The sequence below is a fragment of the Larimichthys crocea genome, chromosome XVII, assembly GCF_000972845.2.
Source record: "Larimichthys crocea isolate SSNF chromosome XVII, L_crocea_2.0, whole genome shotgun sequence".
Taxonomy (NCBI): domain Eukaryota; kingdom Metazoa; phylum Chordata; class Actinopteri; family Sciaenidae; genus Larimichthys; species Larimichthys crocea.
The window spans coordinates 7692617-7713210 of record NC_040027.1 but is presented as its reverse complement, the minus strand read 5'-3'; the positions used below and the strand labels follow the sequence as shown (position 1 = coordinate 7713210).

The window sequence follows — 20594 nt, the reverse complement described above, 5'->3', positions numbered from 1 at the left end:
GTGGGCTCCTCATGTGGGCGTCATGTTGGGCTTTAATGTGTCCAACACTGTGTTTGGAGAAAATTATTAAAACTTTAGTTACACATAAATCCTACAAAAATACTGAAATTTTTTATGTTGTTTAATCACAATGTCACGATTTACACGATTAACAACAAATCCAATAATCGGCTGAGTCGTAGTTTTTCAGTGTCTTCTATGATAATAAACTGAACATCTTTGGGTTTAATGACGGTGTGATTAATCTGTAGATTAAAGACAATATTTATGAACTGCAGCCATAATATATATATAATTATATATTGAGACACAAAGTAGAGCTGCAGTGGTACACTGGTTAATAAGTTAGTTGTTGACTAACTAATATTAACAAATATTAAGATAATCAATGAAAATGAATCATTTTGAGCTGATTTTTTAAAATAATCAGATGTGAATATTCTCTAGTTTCCTAAACTGAATATGGACAAAACAAAACATGTGAGGGATTCGAGGGAAAATTCGTCACCTTAGACAATGATCAATATTTCTCACGATCTTCTGACGCTGTATGGACCGAACTATTAATGGATTAATCCAGAAAATGGACGACAGATTAACAGATTAAACATACGGTAATAAAACAGAAGCACCGTCAAAGAAAACCGACAACAAGCGAGACTTTCAGGATTTCAGCTGATCTTAGCGACTGGCGACACTTTTACAATAAACTGGTGGAGAAACAGCTCCAGACATCGCTGCACTGACAGAAAACCTGCTGCAGATCAAAGTCCCTTCAGGTCTTAATGTGTGCGCCTGTATGTGTGTGTGTGTGTGTGTGTGTGTGTGTGTGTATGTGTGTGTGTTTATAGTTTTCCTACCACCACCGCCGCCTCGTGTGTAGCGTGGCTGTCACACTCTGCTCTCTGTGTAAGATACCAAACATGCACAAACACTCTTCTCAAAGTGCAAATGAGAAAATCACACTGCGTTCAAAATATCATTACCCAGAGCTCCCAGGGTGAGAACGACACACACACACACACACACACACACACACACACACACACAGTCTTTAGTTCTATCTTTAAGTCTGTGTTATTGTCCACATTCGCTGCATCTCTCGCCCCAGTTTTTACTTCAAACTCCATTTAAAATAAGTCAATGGATCTATAATCAGTCCTCATGAAAACTGTTAGTGTGAGTTTTGTTTTTGTACAAGAGAGAACGAGAAGTTCTCTTGAACCACTTAAGACACGGCTATGTCCCTGATTGGACGAGAGGTCCCCAATTAACTGGACTCATAAATGAGTCCCCAAATGTATCCTACATCAGAAACAAACACACACACGCAGAAAAGACAAATGCAAATCAAGCCTTTCGTTTCCAATTAGTTCAGTTCACGGTTTTATTTATTGGGCTCTAAAAAGCCGACAAAATACATGAACACACACACACACACACACACACACACAGTGACACACTGAGGCAACAGTCAATGAAATCCTCTGTAATTACAAACGACATGTTCCACTTCTGATTGACAGGAGGAAGTTCCGCCTCACTAAACCTCACTAATCAATCCCTGCATGCAATCAGTCCACCTGTCAATCAATGGCTCAGACACAGTGCCAGGTCCGCTTATCAAAGTTTGTGTGTGTGTGTGTGTGTGTGTGTGTGTGTGTGTGTGTGTGTGTGTGTGTGTGTTGTATACAGTCTAATAAATAAAACACTAAACACTGAGAGCTGTCTGACTGAGTCTGGATTGAAGGACGGGAGATCAATCAGAAGTGTGTCAATAAGAGTGTGTGTGTGTGTGTGTGTGTGTGTGTGTGTGTGTGTGTGTGAATAGTGCGTCCTGCTGTTTCATTTGGAGATTCAATTACTCGGGAAGAAAATAGAAAGATTTGGATGGAGAGAGAAGTTGAAGCAGAAAGGCAGAAAGATGAGTTTGTTTTGTTTTTTAAACTCTGCAGGTTACCTGAATTCATTGTTCACACACACACACACACACACACACACACACACACACACACTTACATGACAGTCCAGTCACGGACACCATCCTCAGACAGACAAAAGAATTCTGCATCATGAGAGTGAAAAGTTTGTCCTGGAAGCTGAAAACTAATCTCAACGAGCGAGAGCGCTCAAAGTGAAGCCAGCTGATGAAAAACAAACAGAGTCAAAGTGTTTGTTCATCTCTGAGAGTCCTCGGAGCAAACATCCATCACCACACACCACCGTGGACTTATTGTTCTGGGGGGAATATGAGGGAACGCAGCACAAACACAGAGTCAAAGAAAATGAATTAAAATCTGAATCTGATAAAGAGGTGGCTGATGGGAAACCCGAGGACGCCACGTGAGATGAGGAGACCTCCGACCATATCAGCCTCCACGCCCCGTCACCAGGACATGACGTTGTTGCATGAAGCACATTTGTAGCTTCACAGACACGATTTATGACGTTCGATATAGTTTAGGGGCCTCAGTGTGCAAAGTAAACTACATGAGATCATGAAGTGGGCATGTCTGCACAGGGGAGACTCCTGAAACCCACACAACCATTTTCATTCAAACATACTGAGGTCAGAGGTCAGAGGTCAAACAACGCCTCGCCACAATTCAGCCACTTTGGAGCATTGTTCACTTCTTCCTGGTACCAATGGATGCATTAGGTCATCTTCAGACGATACCACTATCTCTCTCATGCAGGGTTTCCCCTAAATTCATTCAGCAGAGGTGCAGCGCTACTGAATGAATTTACTGTAGGAGAGAGGAGCAGGGAGGGATGCAGGGAGAGGAGCAGAGAGGAGTAAAGAGAGGAGCAGAGAGTGATGCAGGGAGAGGAGTGAGGAAAGGAGCAGAGAGAGGAGTGAAGAGAGGAGCAGGGAGTGATGCAGGGAGAGGAGTGAGGAAAGGAGCAGAGAGCAAGGAAAGATGCAAGGAGAGGAGCAAAGAGAGGAGCAAAGAGAGGAGCAGAGAGAGGAGCAGGGAGAGGAGTAAAGAGAGGAGCAGAGAGAGGAGCGAGGAAAGATGCAAGGAGAGGAGCAGAGTGAGGAGTGAAGAGAGGAGCAGAGAGAGGAGCAGAGAGAGGAGCAGAGAGAGGAGTGAGGAGCAGGACCTAGAGACTTTGCCACACTAAATATAGTTAATCTTAATAGAATTAATTATTAATTGATTTGTGGCCTCACCCTCATGATTTGTATGTATATATAAATGTGTATATTTGTATACACACACACATACAGAGCTGTAATTGAAACTATTCTCACTCGCATGAATACGGGTCGACGTCGCATCCTCATGGTAACGTGAAAGACTCACAACTTTCAGCTTCCAGCTCCTCAAATGAGACGATGAGCTGCTTCTCTCTGGTTTACATCAGAGCAGACAGAATATCTTAAAAAGACACTTCAAATGACACTCAGAGAACTATTTACTGTCTTCCTATCAATTAACTGAAAGAAATGTCTCACATACACTCACACACACACACACACACACACACACACTTATTTGTGGTATGGGAACCAAAGCAGCGATGTGAACTATGCTCCATGTCTGCAGCACAATGGGATTCACAGCAGGTGTGCAGCATGAAGATGTGGCCCGCAGTAATGAAACAAACCTGAGCCGGGTCTTAAATATTCTGGATGAAACATCCTGAAGCTAAACACAGCTCCTAATCAAACCCTCACACACCTGCTGAGCTCTAAGAAGCGTGTTTGTGTGAACACTGTGTGTGCATACATGTGTGTGTTCTCTGCTGGGGTAAACAGAGCTGAGACCAAAGCTGAGGCCTGTGGGGATCCACAGACACATTTTATCTGCACTCTGCTTTTATCTGCTGTATGGGAAGAAATAAAGCCTGCATTACTCCCAAATCTCATCCCCACAGAGACACACACACACACACACACACCAAGCTCGCCTTGCTGAACACAAACACACACTCCCAAAGTTAATCAAAACAAGCAGCTGAGGCTCGATGGAGTGATCGATCTGAAACAGAAGAGGAAGAAAGAGGTGAGTGAATCACCTCACCGAGAGACGACAAACACATTCTCAACACTCGTGACAGTTACCACAGTGACAAGGACACCATGTCTCTGCAAAGTGCATGCGTGGGCATGTGTGTGTGTGTGTGTGTCTCACACAGTGTAATAAAGGTCTTTGTAGTGCAAAGTGAAGGATAACAGGGACTGTTCAACGTCTTGGACCACAGAGAGAAAAAGAAGAGTGAAATATCTCAGTAAGTGTTGATGTACTGTGGAGGTGTACTGCTGCTCCGCCCCCACAGGTGAGTTACAAAACAGACACGAACCTCACGTCATGTCATGAGTTTAGGTCTGTAATTACACATACTGCTTATCGATACTGATATTTATCTGATACTACACAGCAGAATTTGGTGCAAAAATGATTCAAATGTTATTTTATTAATACTTTTTTTGCAGGAAGGTTTTGCCCAGTCGCTGATAATCTGATATACTGTATACTGATGCAGTACGGTTAGTCCATCCCTACATATAAACTGTGGTACATGTCCTACTGGTGGTATGCAACCATAATTCTTAATACGTAGTCACGATATAGGTAGTGTGTCTATACATCCATGATTGGTTTACGAGCAGATGTTAGGGTAAGATAGTTAACGTAGGTGGAACGAGCGGTTCTTGTCCTGCAAACTGGATCAGGACAACAAGCTCTGATTCTTCAGCTGGTTCCTCCGTCATGATGGTGGTGCGTGGTACAGAAAGTTTGAGACAATGGACATCATAACTAAATCCAGTTTCATAATTAGCTTCTGGCCTATTGATCAGACGAGCTCGACTCTCTGCATAATGCATTCATGCAGTCTTCAAAAGGCAAAGAGCAGATTTCTTCTTTCCACTTGAGTCTGAGAGAAGACTGAAAATAAAACCTCTTTATGCCGGCTAATTATTTCAGAGAAATTAGTTGCCTGGAGGCTCGGCTGATGTTGTGCGTTGTTTTCTCTCTGATCACACACACACACACACACACACACACACACACACACACACACACACACACACACACTTAATTTCTCATGGTCTGTCCCTAATTGCTGTCTGCAGTCAGTCATGCTGGATTCTCACCGCAGGAGGTGACGTCGTGCACGAGGAAGTGTGTGTGTGTCTATTGGTGGGTAATTAACTCAATACAGTCAAAAATCAAGTGGAAGCAAATGAAGCAGTGAACGCTCTGATGTGTGTTTCTGTGGATGACTGTCAGGAGTGGGCAGGAGGTAATTAGCCGAACATCGTCCAGCTGAAAGAGAAAATGAACAACCCGCCTGACTTCTTCCCATTAGCTGCAAAGTACTGGAACATCTGCAGGGCTGGAAATGGAGCCAGGTTAATATTTTCCACACACGCACACTCCATCCATCCAAAGCCCGACTCGTCCACGCTTCACCGGGAGGCTAAAAGCCTTTTTGCTGCTAATAAGGTAGCAGGTAATAAGAAAGAGTCGAGACAGAACAAGTGAGCGACGAGGAAAATGAACAAATATGCTGAAAAGAAATAAAGACCAGAGAAGATAACGACGATGTGCTGGCAGATATGCAGAGGAGCCTGGTGTTAATTACAGGTTCAGCGGCTGACCGGTGACTCGAGGGCTCCGGCTCTGTTGAATACACTCCTCACATTTTCACCCAATTAAAGTCTGTCACCGCGAGGAGAAAGCGTAAAGGTTGCGGCGATGACAAACGAGGGGAGAGAGGAGCAGCAGATAGAGCCCGGAGGGCTGCAGTTAACAGCACGTGAGCTTAATGCTGCAAAATGGGAGTGTTTGTTATGAAATCAATCCCCCTGAACGTGTATGAAGAGCTTTTACTATGTGAGACTGCTTCAATTATTTATTAGCCTATTTAAATCTTGTAATTAAGGAGCACATTAGGACTGAGATCATAAAAAAGAAAACAGGACTTTCCAAAGTTTCACAGTCAAAGTCATTTGAACACCTTTTTATCACAGTGAGTTTATTTATTCATGAGCTCAGATCAAACTCCTGCATCATTAAATCATGAACTATCTGATCAAATGATCCGTTAACAGATCTGACATTTGATTCCAGCTTCTGGTGCTTGATGTTTTCTGATGTAACAGACAAATCCGATCAGTATTAAAAACGTACCGAGATTCACAGCAAAGCAGAAACCAACCTCACAGTTCAGATTACAAGACGTGGAGACGGTGCTGAAGGTTCCTGACTGCTCAGTCCTGAAACATCAGGAAGCTCCTCGACAAATGATTTATGTGACATGACAGACAAAACATTCAAATTAGTTTCAGTATCAAGAAGCAGTATCGAGTATCAATATAGATTAATAAAACAGCAACATTTGAAAAGACATCATTAAATTTAAGGAGAATTTCGAATCATTTGAATGAACGCTTGTTTCCGTTTTATACCGTGACGTGAGGCGTTGCTTCATGAGATGAGCGGTTCGATTCTGTAGAAGAAGAGGTCATTCGCTACGTCACGACTTACTCACAAGAAAAAAGTGTGTCCATCTCCCGTTCTAACTTTTTGTGAAATGTCTAACAGATGTTCTCTGTGAGTGGATGAAGTGTTGACACATTAACAGTGCGCTGTAAAAACACACACAGGTTGTTTAAGTGAGAAAATAAATCCGGAGACTTCTCCCTGGGTTAAGATATGCAAGAGGAGATATGAAAACGATCCGTCCGTCCTCTGACAGAGCAGACAGCAGCTACACGAGGCCGTTCACTTCACCTCCAGCTCTAATTTCATCCGTCTCCCTCCACCTCTCTCTCTCTCGCCTCCTCTACCCCCCGTATGAGTTTTCTTATTACACTCCGGCTTGATTTATTTATTCTGTCCATCACAGCGTTGCTCTTTTCCCCTCAGTCCTCCGCCTGCATAATGTTTTCCATCTCATCAGAGTTGTCGAATCTCTTGTCTGGCGAGGTGTGAGATGTAAGATGGGAAGTCAGACCTGTGACCCTCCCCGGCTTCCTCTCTGCTCTTCACAAACGAAACAAGATGCTGCTCACGTTTTGGAAACATCTCAGCAGCGGACACATTCCAGGTTTTTTACTATCTGCATCAACAAAGTCTAACAAAAAAACTGGGACTGAGTGAAAGATGATTTAAATTTTCAGTCTATTGATTAATAACTCAGCAGTAATGACTTTAATGTCATGACGTCAGATGTGAGTTCTGTGTTCTGAAGATTGTGGCATTTTAAAGGTTATATAGGTGATCTGAAGCAAATGGGTGCTATGGACCAAAAACATCCTGCAGATCATCTGAAAACACTCCACACTGGACAAAATGAAACTCACCCAAACCGTCTTATGTAGCTATTGTTTACACTGCTCCAACAATCACCAGCTCTGGTCTGGATGAAATAAAACATTGATTCACAGACTTCGATGAGAAAAACAGACGTTTCAGTCGCTCTCCTCAAAGCCAACAGTTTGACATGGAGCACAGAGAGTCTCTGAGAACAACGGAGAGCAGAGAGCTCGGTCTTTACACAGAAAATAGTTTGAGTCTATTTAAATGTTTGAAACTTCATATTTAACCTTTAAAACATCAGTGATCTTAAGGGGAGGCACTCGCCTGGTTTCATTCACGCCTTTTGGCTGTATCAGACACTCAGCATTGATTATGGAGTTCCTCTGGGTCTTCATCTATGATTTATCACAGCTTAAACTAACACTGTACACCGACGACACTCAATTGTATATCTCTGTTCTGTCAGATGATCCCAGTTCTTCTCTTTGTGTTGTATTTCAGTATATGAACTCTGAAGGTACTGTGAAAGTCTTATTTATTTCTATGTTTTGGTTGAGCTCCTGTGCGGTTTTAAAAAACAATACTACGTATGATGTATTAGGCATTTAATTAAAGATTATGAAATTGTATTTCAGTTTGTTTTGTTCTGATCTTGTTTCCTTAAATTATTAGCCTGTTGCATCACTATGTATATCTTTCTTGGGGATTAATAAAGATCTATCTATCTATCTATCTATCTATCTATCTATCCATCCATCCATCCATCCATCCATCCATCCATCCATCCATCCAGGGCAGGACTGTCTTGAAAAGAGTCAGTGAGGCTTTTGTGTTCAAATAAAGATTCAAATGAAAATAAATCTAATAAAAACTGCTTGTTTTACAGACCTCAATATTTATTTTCTCAAATTAAGAATATGAAAAGAGAGATTCTCTGTTTAGAATTGACTTTTTGTCAGAGAGAAGCCGAAACCAAAATACTGGAACAGCAAATATGTAAAGATCCTGAAAGATAACAGTAAATATTGTCCCAGGCCTGATAAACTTCTGTAACGTGACCGTGATACTAACTGACTCCTCCACACAATTCATCAAACTGCTCAGAGTAGAGATCACCACTAAATTATCACAGATGGTTTCAGTGCTCTCATAACTGTTGGGGAGATTCTGTTGAATTTCAAAGACTGAAGAGAAGTTGTTCATTACTCGAAGCGCTCTCTCTGCTGCGGAGTCCAAGTTCAAACAAGGACACTGCAGTCATCGAGCCGAGCCGTGCCGAGCCGAGCAGACCTCTCCTGCCAGCTCGACTCGGCTCTGCTCTGCCTTCCACCAACACGTTGAGTGACTCTTCTTAAGCTAAAGCCTCTCCTTCTCGACTTAAAGAGGATCAGGAGATGAAAGCAGAGAGACGGAGTGAAGTGAAGACGGAGAACAGAGGACAGAGTCAGAATGGGGATGAAGAAAACGGTCTCAACAATTCAGAGATACTGAAATAAAAAGAGCAAAGAGACTCGACGGCTAAGAGAGAGCGCTCGGCTGAAACATGTCAGAACCAGGTAATTTAAAGTCTTAATGTTTGCTACAGATGTCTTAAAACTAAGAGGATTATAAGAGAGAGAAATGCATGGAATGTGTCATCCATGTGGGAGAAGGGTTTTATGTTTTAATGCATTCAACACACACTCTGTAACTTAATCTGAGCATGAAGGACAAAGTCAGCTTATCTTAAAGCAGCGTGTACGAGAGAAGAGACGGTATCTGTTTACTAATGATCTGATCAGTGAGCTATTTTAAAATCATTCAGTGATCTTTGCTTTACAAATGATGTGAACATGTCAGTGGGATTATTTCTTTAATCCAATATATTGACAGAGCAGCGTCACACAGCAGGACATCGAGACGACGAAGAAAGACGAATAAGGTAATGAACAAAACTTCAGTCAAAATATAAAACAGCGTTTTTAAACCGTAACAACAAAATTTGATGTATCGTCTGTATCTCATAGATCATCTGCAATCTGTATCACAGGTAATAAAACGTGATCTGGGAATAAACAGAACCAAAACTATCAGCATGATACGACCAGAAGGATGAGAGGAAACATGTTTTCTGCTCCTGGCTGTTCTTTAAAACAGACGACTGACTGATTTAAAGCTTTGTTTAACCCGACCTACAAACTCAAGACTTCTCCAAAAAATTATTCATTATAAGCAAAGTTTGAGTGAATGTCACGTTATCGAAGAGATTTTTTTTTTTACTTCAGCATCGCCGCAAAAATCCACAGACTGAAAAAGAAGAAACAGACACAGTGTCTCAAGAATGTAAAGAGTGTGTAAACAGTGTGTGTGTGTGTGTGTGTGTGTGTCTATATATACACAGTACACTGTAGGTGGGGTGAGATGGGGGCGTGTCCTGCTGTGTCTCAGCAGGTGAAGTCAGAGCAGGAACACAGCTTCTTACTTTAGCTATGAATCATGCTCATGACAAGGACAACTGACAGCCTGCAGCAAGATGAAGAGGTGTGTGTGTGTGTGTGTGTGTGTGTGTGTGTGTGTGTGTAAGCAGGGCAGACATCATGTCGATATGCAGGAAGGAGATAAGCACACACACTGTGCTGTTTCTGTTCACCATCCCCTCTGAGAGAGTCCAGCCTTCGTCGTGAGTCATCATCACACTCTCTGGAACAAACACTGAGTGTTTACTGGTTTCATCTTTACATCATTTGTGCTTTTAACTCGACAACAACTGCCAGGAGGCGTCTGTGAGGCCATGAACACACCACACCCAAAACCATGCGATCCAAACCGTGTCAGTGAAAACGTTCCACAAATGTTACGTGAACGTTTGGTAAAATAAAATGTGACGATGGACTATCTTCATGTGAAGTAAATAATACTGTGTCACATGATTCAGCGACCTCTTGAGTGAGAGTCCATTTCCTGCAAATGTTTCAAAATAAAAGTCTTGTTTCGCTGCACAGACTGTGGAAGGATTCAGATTTTATGGGATTGTCCAAAACTACAAAAACTTTAGATGTTAATTTAGATTTAAATCTACAGTATTATTTACACATCCTAAGAATATTGTTATAAAAATATGATACCTATGTCTTGGCTGCAAAATCAATGTCCTACAACAGAACAATGACCTGAGAGACACAATTCCAAATGAAAGAAGATATTTCTGTGATTCTGTACCAGGCTGAAGAGAAGAATCATTTAAAGACTAAATCCATCCACTCGTCTTTCTTTCTTGGGCTACTTTGGTGAAATAATATTTTTAAGAGCTTTATTATCCAGGAACCACAAACGCCGGTTCAGCTGGTTTCTATAAAATCCATTTTAAGCTTGTACACCGGACACGATGTGAAAACACATGATGGAAAACAAGACGACAGTCTTTTTCGATGCCAACACTGCGGGTCACAGCAAAGTGTGGACATTGCTCTACAAACATTAAACATCTCCATCAAGTCTTTGTGCTAAATAAGCAAAGAATAAAAGTCCAGACGTGTGTGGTAGTGGGAAGCTTTAAATGAATCACGTAACACTTTGTACACATTCTCCTGCACACACTCAGAATTCACCTGATTAATCAGAGGCATCTTATCTCCAAAGTGCCAACAGCAAACAAACCAGGACTCAGTGTCAGTTCACAGGTGTGATCAGCATTGTGTCTGTCCTCTGATATCGAGCTCTGTAAGAGCGCACTAATTATTCAGCATGTTCTCGTGTATCTTTAAGTGCCTGCTCCCTGCAGAGCGGTGGATGACGAGAGGGTCAACGAGGCCGAGGCCTGACCTGGGATCTGTTTATACGCCTGTTTGAATTGATGAACATGTTGCAGAGAAGAGTGTCTCTCATGTTTTGATGAAAGTAGCAATAATTCAGATACATTAAAATATAATTTAACTATTTTGACCATTTAAAGCTGCTCTGTGTCAGTGCAGGGAGGAAGTGAAGACGAAACCTCCTGTTCACTCTCTGTCTGTCCTGATTCACCTGAACGTGGTTCTGATCTTCTTGTTTTAAGCTCTCGTGCGTCTCTCACTGCTTTTAATAAAGATGCAGCAGCAGCACTCTGCTTTCATCTCCAGCTCTGTTTTATCTTCCAGCAGAGGATTTCAGTTCTTTTCCCTCCAAAACAAATGCTAATAGTATGCTAATGTGAGTGTGTGTGTGTGTGTCATCTGTTCAGTGAATGAAGACAAGCAAGCTCTCAAACACACACAGAGGTTCATTTTCTTTTTGTGTGTCTGTAAACTGTACACACACACACACACACACACACACACACACACACACTCCACCTGGCACTTACAGGGGTTACCAGGTGATACCTGAACACACACATGCACTTAAGCAGAAGTGTGTCAGAGAGACAGGAAGCAGGAGCGAGCAGAGCCTTGTCCATTAGTCAGGAGGTAAACACCATCTGGACGTCCATAAATGTTTTCTACAACACACACACACACACACACACACAGACACACATTAACCACACAGGTGGTAACACACACAGGCCCTCGGGGTGGAGGTTTTCTGTCCATTAAGGTGGTCCGGCACACTTTTTAATCCGACACAGAGGAAATCAATTGTTAGACACTAATCCTCTTCCTGTAGCCACAGCCTCAGATTTTATAAGTGAGGTCAGCGGACATCAGTAACATCTGGGGGAGCAGAGTCTGTTACAACGACACAACACAACACGCTGCCTGTCATTATCTAATCTGCTCATCTGACTGAAGTAACCTAACGACCTATTTCTGTGAGCGCTTCACAACAAACCTGCTGGACTCTGTCACATTTAGGCTTCAGTTTTTAGTAAGAGATCGTCTGTTGGCTTGTTCTGAGTGTGTTACACTACACAAAGGAAATGTATCTGTGAGGATATAAAACAAATGACCTGCTGCTGATCTCTCAGAGCAGTCGGTGCTGAAAACGTCTTTAAATCGAGAACTGAATCAAATCGTGACACCTCTAATGCCGTCTGTCATAAAACGTGACATAAAGAATAAAAAGGAAAAGAGCTGAAAAGTCTGAGAGGTGAAACACATGAGGAGACTCAGCGGGGCTCAGGTGTTCTTCCTAAATCCTCATGTAAGTCCATTCAAAGCGCGAGATGGAGCTTTAAGCCCTGTAATATAAAAACTGTGGCAGCCGTGACCCTGAAGAGCAACACCGCAGTGAAATATGATGAGCATGAAGCTGTTTACCAAGAAACACAGTGAGAGTGAGTGAAGCCGGGTCGGAGAGAGCGCCAAGAAAAAGGAACACATTAATAAACTTGCCCTTGAGAAATATAATAACCTGCGATTATTTGCTCAACTAGAATAACTCTGAGATCACATTTTCCTTTTTAAATCCAGGCTACAATTTCCTGCTGGCTGCGTCCGACGATCCCTCTCAGAGACGGAGGACGGAGACGATTCTGACCGGCCAAAACAAACAACACACACACAGTTCATCGTGTTCTTCATCTGAGCTTCAGCTAACACTCACCACAGATGGTGGTCCGTCCACCACCGCACCACAGAGCGATCTCTAACCACAGCACAGCGCTCACAGACTGAATGTGTCGAGTCACATCTGATAAACATGGAACTCATTTATACACACACACATCAAAACATCTGAAAGATGAATGATAACTGTTATCATACACACACACACACACACACACACACACACACACACAGTTATGAGACAAAGCTGCTGGTGATGCGCTTCACATGAAACACTGACGCCATCTGCTGGTGGATTCACACAGTTTGTATTTTAAAGGACTCTCAGTCTGTCAGGTGATTAACATGCAGCATCATGTTTAAGGAATCACGGTAGTAAGGAAGGACGGTCGATCCAGTAGCAGCATGCAAACATTCAAATTAACTTAACACAGCAGCCACGTGTTAAAATTAACCTGAGATCAATTTAATTTAAATCAAAACCTGCTAAATTATTGAACATTTGCAGAGAAGTTAGACTTTTGCACAGAAATAAAAAATGTGCAGAGAAATGACATCTGTGCAGAAGTGTTGTGCCACGTTGCACATCCAAACAAAAACTAAAACAAAACAACAAAACTAAATGTTCAGTCATTAAACTTCATGTTTCAGTATTTTACAGCTGTTTTAAACATTTGGTTCTGTTCAGACTTTGCTCACTTTGTTAACAGATTTGTCACCTGGATGAAGACGATGTTTTTGCCATCAGGGCTCCCATCATGCTTCTCCTGACAGCTGAACTACATGAATCATTGCAGGTGAGCAGATCTGATTCAGAACATCAGCTGATGAGTGATTACTCTGATCGTTAATCACTGAAGTAATTTAAAGAGTCTTAACTGGGACATCAGCTTGATTCTCCACCTTCATATATAAATACACTGTGAACAGAACACAGCAGAACTTTGTATCTGAATGAGACAGCTGACCATCCTCCAGTAATCCCTGTTACAACCAGCAGAGGTCAGAGTGGAGCGCACACACACACACACACACACACACACAGTTATGAGACAAAGCTGCTGGTGATGCGCTTCACATGAAACACTGACGCCATCTGCTGGTGGATTCACACAGTTTGTATTTTAAAGGACTCTCAGTCTGTCAGGTGATTAACATGCAGCATCATGTTTAAGGAATCACGGTAGTAAGGAAGGACGGTCGATCCAGTAGCAGCATGCAAACATTCAAATTAACTTAACACAGCAGCCACGTGTTAAAATTAACCTGAGATCAATTTAATTTAAATCAAAACCTGCTAAATTATTGAACATTTGCAGAGAAGTTAGACTTTTGCACAGAAATAAAAAATGTGCAGAGAAATGACATCTGTGCAGAAGTGTTGTGCCACGTTGCACATCCAAACAAAAACTAAAACAAAACAACAAAACTAAATGTTCAGTCATTAAACTTCATGTTTCAGTATTTTACAGCTGTTTTAAACATTTGGTTCTGTTCAGACTTTGCTCACTTTGTTAACAGATTTGTCACCTGGATGAAGACGATGTTTTTGCCATCAGGGCTCCCATCATGCTTTTCTTGACAGCTGAACTACATGAATCATTGCAGGTGAGCAGATCTGATTCAGAACATCAGCTGATGAGTGATTACTCTGATCGTTAATCATTAATCACTGAAGTCATTTAAAGAGTCTTAACTGTGACATCAGCTTGATTATCCACCTTCATATATAAATACACTGTGAACAGAACACAGCAGAACTTTTTATATGAATGAGACAGCTGACCATACTCCAGTAATGCCTGTTACAACCAGCAGAGGTCAGAGTGGAGCACACACACACACACACACACACACACACACAAACACACACACACACACACACACACACACTGCAGAGGTGCATCCATGTGGATCACAGTCATACAGGGTCAGCAGCAGCACTCCATCTTCACCCATTACACTCACAACTGAACAAACACACACAGAAGTACACACCACACACACTGACACACTGTCATTTCTGCTCCATTTGCTTCTCTCAGCAAAGCACAGTGTGTGTGTGTGTGTGTGTGTGTGTGTGTGTGTGTGTGTGTGTGTGTGGCTGTAAAACCCTGAGTCATCCTCAGTCTGCCTGCATTCAGAGCTGGCAGAGTCCCACAGACAGGATCCACATGGATCCAGAGCTGTTGACATGTTGATGTTTTTATTTGTGTACGGAGAGTTCCAGAGACTCTTTAGAGTCCACATGCATCAATATGCAACAAGGGTCCAAACCATTCCTGTTACAGTCTGTTACTTCTTCCATGAATGAAGACACAACACAGAATGGAACACAGCCCATGTGTACGAGTGTGTGTCGTGTGTGTACTGACCAGTCCGGTGAGTGACGGCGCAGACTGTCCCAGCGCTTGGCTCCTCATCCGGACCAGGTTGTTCACCTCCCCTCCTCCTGCAGACGCTCCTCCGGTGGCCCCAGGCCCTCCAAAACCTCCAGAGGGTCCCTGCCAGGCCAGCTGACTGACCCCGGCGTGCAGGCTGCTGGACAGAGGCAGCAGCTGCTTACCTGTGAGGACGGGAGGAGAAAGACCAACCCGCTTTTCACTGGACCAGAATCAACGGTGGACCGGTACAAGTCAGTGATTGACAGTCAGACATGATGAACCCTGAACTGGCTCAGCTCACACGAATCACTGCAGCAGCGTCACTTTCCAAACACACATCGAGCTGCTGTTTCACCTGAGATTAACATTATCACATGACCTCTGTTAATCTGTGGTTATGTACAGATTACAGATTACATGGAAGACCGGAGCAGGATTAAAAAGACAAAGTGCTCATGACCTCAGCTCAGACCGAGTTCACTCGTTCATTTGAAGCTGTCAGGACATCGTGAGCCCGTTCACACCTCATGTTCACACCTCATGTTAACACGAGCGATCCGATCACAGGTTCACACCGAGTGACCACTAGTGATCTGATCTCTGATCTAACACGTTCACCATTTCGTCCAAACATTTGCAGAATTTGTTGTAGACACAAAGTTTATAAAGTTTCTTCTAACTCTGATGAAAAAGTAGCCTGCTGTTTACTCTATGTGTCAGATTCGACATGTTTACCACCAATAAAATGTTAAAACACACCTCGCTGCTACATGTCAGCAGATAAGACACTTCAGAGATGCTACAAAGTTTTTTTGCTGTTCCTTACAGGACGTCAGCTGAGTTGGCACCCAATGGCACCAGAACATCTGCTCGCAGAGCATGTTGGTTGTTGTATTCAGATAAACAAAGATGCGTGTTGATGTGAACATATGTGAGAAAGGATATTTCATGTTACAGCCCCGTGTGTGTGTGGAGGTGTTGTTTGTGTGTGTGTTACCGGTCATGGCCAAGCTGCTGCGTCGGGCCCAGCTTTCGTCCTGGCTCAGCTGCCGGTGCAGTTTGGACTTGGTAGCGGAGGTTGCTGCGGGCGACAGGTCGGGGTTACTCAGCTTCCTGAAGAGGAGAGGAGGCGGGGCCGCGAACTCCTTCTGCAAAGAGAAGACAAGACTCATTAGACTTTGTGTCCGGTCACAGTTTGAGTGTTCAGTATGGTTACTGTGCACATCCTGTTTGACTCGATGGGTGAGTCGAATATCTCGTAGAAGGTCAGGTGACCTGATTGCTTCATACACTTCTATATGGACAGAAAACAGCAGAACATGCACCAGAAATAAATCCATGTTTAATATTTGTTGCTTCACTGATATTTAATTAGACTGTTACAGTTTACTCAAGTTCAGGTTCTGGAAACAGCGTCACTGATAAAACATTCACGACAAAGAGCTTTGTTCTGTCACTGTAATAAAAAATAATTCATGGAGACTAAAAACAGTAACAATATTTTCAGTTTTGGCAAACCAGAAGCTGACGTCTGGTTTCCTGCCTCGCCCAAAGTTTTATGAAACCCAAATCTGCGTGAGGGACAACTTCCAACACACGTTTCTAACTTTCACATAAAAAAACTGCTTCTTCTGTTTTGTTGGACTCGTTTCTGATACTTTCAAATCAAAGTTTTGTTCTAACTATAAAATCAAACGTGCTGCATCCTGAATCTAAGAGAAGATGGAGCTGGGGGCAGACAGTGTCGGGCGGGCTGAGAGCCAAAACAAAGTCATAAAACACAACGCTAACCACTCGCTGACACAACATCTCCTTCTCACATGGCCACAACACACACCCATGAACACAAACACACACACACACACACACACACACACACACACACACTCTCTAATGGTAAAACACACATGCCTGAACACACACCCACACATAAACACACCTGTTTTTCTCAGCACGCAACAGGAGCAGTTACCAGCGTAAGAGGCTCTCGGCTGGACGACTCCGGCGTTCTGACATGAACAGAAACACTTTCACGAAAACGACAAACAGCTGCACGGCGGGCGGGCGAGCAGGCGAGGGAGAGCGGCGTCTGATTTATGATTCAGTTTGTCAGAGTAATAAAGGAAAAGTTCCTGTGGACTTCCTCGATATCGCCGAGCTTTCCTCAGAGACACTCCAGAGAAAATACAGCACACACACACACACACACACACACACACACACACACACACTGGAGGTCTGTGTGTGGGATTCTGCTTCAAACCATTTTGGAAACATCTGCTGTTGCCATGGAAACAAGGTCCGCCTGGGCTCATATATCCTCTCCTCTTCTTGCCGGTGGACCGGCCCTTTGACGAGACTTTTCCAGAAACATCTGGACAGCCCACGTTAAATCTCACACACACACACACACACACACACACACACACACACACACTCCCAGATGGCTGCCTGTATGAAAGAGCTTTGGTGAACACTTCCGTTACTCTGTGCCAATAAAACCTGAACCAACCGCTCAGCTCGAAATGACTAAAACACACGTAGATAAACACACACTGATAAACACACACACACACTGATAAACACACACACTGATAAACACACACACACTGATAAACACACACAGTGTAATCAACCTGTCTCCATCAGCTCAGGCTGGAGTAAATGATCTGAAACAGATTTGTTGATTCAGAACAAATCAGGCGCTGCGGTGCAAACGCGAGGATGCTGCGTTCAGGCTGCGGTGAAGAAGTTGAGCCAAATTCATCTTTTGGAGAAACACAACCTGACGTCACGCTGCAGTAACCAATCAGAAGATCAGACCTGTCAAACTGCTGCAAGGTCGGCCTAAAACGTGACTGAAAGTGAGCGTGCTCCAGGTGGATTCATGGACTGAGCTCTGATACCTGTTGTGTTCTGGCTTTTCGTTTTCTCTTACTTGGCTTTTGTCTGTTTGTTTGAGAGACAGACGGCTGTGGTCGAGTGACGTGGACAGTGAATGAGAGAGAGAGGGAGCGCGACCACAAGAGAGTCTGTGAATCAGAAATAAAATGCTGTTACATAACGGTTTCAACGCGGTTACGTTACACAAATAATCCATCAGTCTTCCCATTCAAACATGTGACAGAGCGGAGGAAACATTTCCACTGTGTGTTACTGCTGCAGAATTGTTGATTGACAGCTTGTGCAGATAATGACAGCGCAGCGTGTGTGTGTGTGTGTGTGTGTGTGTCACTGCAGCAGACAGAATACATTTGAATTCATCATCACGGCCTGTTCGTCTGCTGCAGCTCCTCGTTTGACCAGCAGGTGGCAGACAGACAGAGTGTGTGTGATTACAGACAATCTGCTGATCTGAGCTGAAACACACACTGCATATGGTGTGTGTGTGTGTGCGTGCGTGTGTGTATGTGTGTGTGTGTGTGTGTGTGTGTGTGTGTGTGTCTGTGTGTGTGATGTATCACAGCTGTCACGCACACTCAGCTTTACAAGACTTTTACAATCAACACACACTGCACAAGTCAAAATGTAAAAGTAGAGGAGTAAACACGTCAAACACACGTCTAGTGTGTGTGTGTGTGTGTGTGTGTGTGTGTGTGTGTGTGTGTGTGTGTGTGTGTTCAGGCATTAGTGCAGCAGGTTAGCTCCACCCGTCCCACCACCAAAGCAGGACAGAGCCAACACACCCACCTGTCCACACCATGAACTGATATGGTGTGTGTGTGTGTGTGTGTGTGTGTGGACCCGAGGACAGGACGGGATTCTTGACACTGCAGTGAAACATGGACTCTGCGTTCAGGTCACAGAATTGGTCCAAATTAAAGTCATCTGCAGCGGATTGGTCCCTGCACACGATCCTGTTCTTCTTCGTTGTATCATCCTGACGGAGAACATCGCTGTCTGATGCAGAGACACCACCCAACGAGACTACGAGGACAACAGAGGACGCACTCGAACCTGAACAAAAGACATTTAGACCAGGCGCCACAGTTTCTCCTTCATTCTAGGAAGGAGAGGGTGAGGCGACAGGGTTGCAATCAACAGCTACACCACTAGAGGCAACTAGAATCCTGCACACTGCCCCTTTAAGTGAGCAGCGTGTCCATTACTGCTGGATGTAAATGTCCAACTTTGTTTCAGATGTTTAATCTGAGCTACTCCTTCCAAAACACACGTAGGCCTGCACCTCATTTACATTCCTGTTTATGGACGATATAACATGTTTGTATCTTTTTTTAATTGATAAAAATCTGAGGTCACGTCGTCGACCTGTGAACAGTCTGAGACAGAACATCTGGAGTTTAACTGAACCAAGATGATGATTGTCTCTGCGATGAGCACTCGACAAAGTGCTCAGCTGGGAATAACAGTGAGAGATACAACTCCACTCCCCACAAATAGATGAAGTTACATCACGGAGAGTGAGATAAAGGTTAGCGAGGGCGACAGAAACAACCAACAGACGTTGGATTAATGTTGTGTTAACATACGGCATGTCCTCTTCTGACACAGAGGGAAGTAAAACCAGGATTTCATAATCGTCTCTTCCCTCTGGACTCGTGTTCCCGCTGAATCACATTCATCTTTGGTCACGTCGCCGCGGAGACGCTGCAACACACATTAATGTAACGCGCACACAGCTACGATCTGTCACACGTGCAGCCTCATCGGGCTGAAAGCAGCTGAGCCTCTCAAACAAAACGAACATGATGAATTAATGGACACAGACCATGAGTGGCTGTTTGGTGCATCGCGGAGGTTCAACGAGTTGAATACGAGCGCCTGTGCAGACAGACGGGCGGTGGACAGACAGCTGTGCTCGTCAGCAGAGCAGCTCAGGCTTAATCAATCTTGTGTATTGTTTTTCTGGCAGCAGACGAAGCCAGGCGATCCAAAATGTGATTTAAAAACTCTCTTGGCTCCAGAGTGTGCTCGCCCTCGATTCAATGAGCTGCCGGCTGAAGACAAATGACCCGGGGTGAATCTGTGCAGCAGATAGATGTGCAGGACTTCACAGCTCGTATGTTGTTTTTGTTGCTGGTTTAGTGAGGAAGCACATGTGTGTGTTTTTGTGTGTGTGTGTGAGTGTGCAGGCTGACCACCAGCGAAGAAGAGTGTTGCCTCAGCAGCACAACAAACCACAGCGGAACAGATTTTCACATTCAGCACTTTTAGTGGAAAAACATTGGAAGGCAACTTCGCCACCAGAGGACCTTCAGGTGAAAAACCAGTTTAAACACTTTGCTTTCATGCGAGGCCTTTCAAACAAACTGCATCTTATTTCTGTAGGTTTGGTTTCCTTTCTGTTGGTTATATATATGAAGATTTATCTGCCAGTGACGGGAAGATGTTCAGAACATTGTGTTCGCCAAGTAAACTGTGACAGGGAAACATGAGCAGTCAGATGATCTGACAGGCTGTAAACTAATGCCCGCTTCAACCACGAATATTTAAACGAGACGACGAGACAA

General features: G+C 43.5%; 1 protein-coding gene across 4 annotated transcripts in view; it reads right to left on the bottom strand.

Annotated features, from left to right (window-relative positions):
• The window catches only part of mast2 (microtubule associated serine/threonine kinase 2), a 130840-nt gene that overhangs the window by 84439 nt on the left and 25807 nt on the right, over positions 1-20594 (bottom strand). For all 4 annotated transcript variants that reach the window (XM_027290103.1, XM_027290104.1, XM_027290105.1 and 1 more), the window contains exons 2-3: positions 16121-16271; positions 15115-15305 (exon numbers count right to left, since the gene is read on the bottom strand). In XM_027290103.1, coding sequence (XP_027145904.1) covers positions 15115-15305; positions 16121-16271 — 342 coding nt within the window. The remainder of the gene's footprint in view (positions 1-15114; positions 15306-16120; positions 16272-20594) is intronic.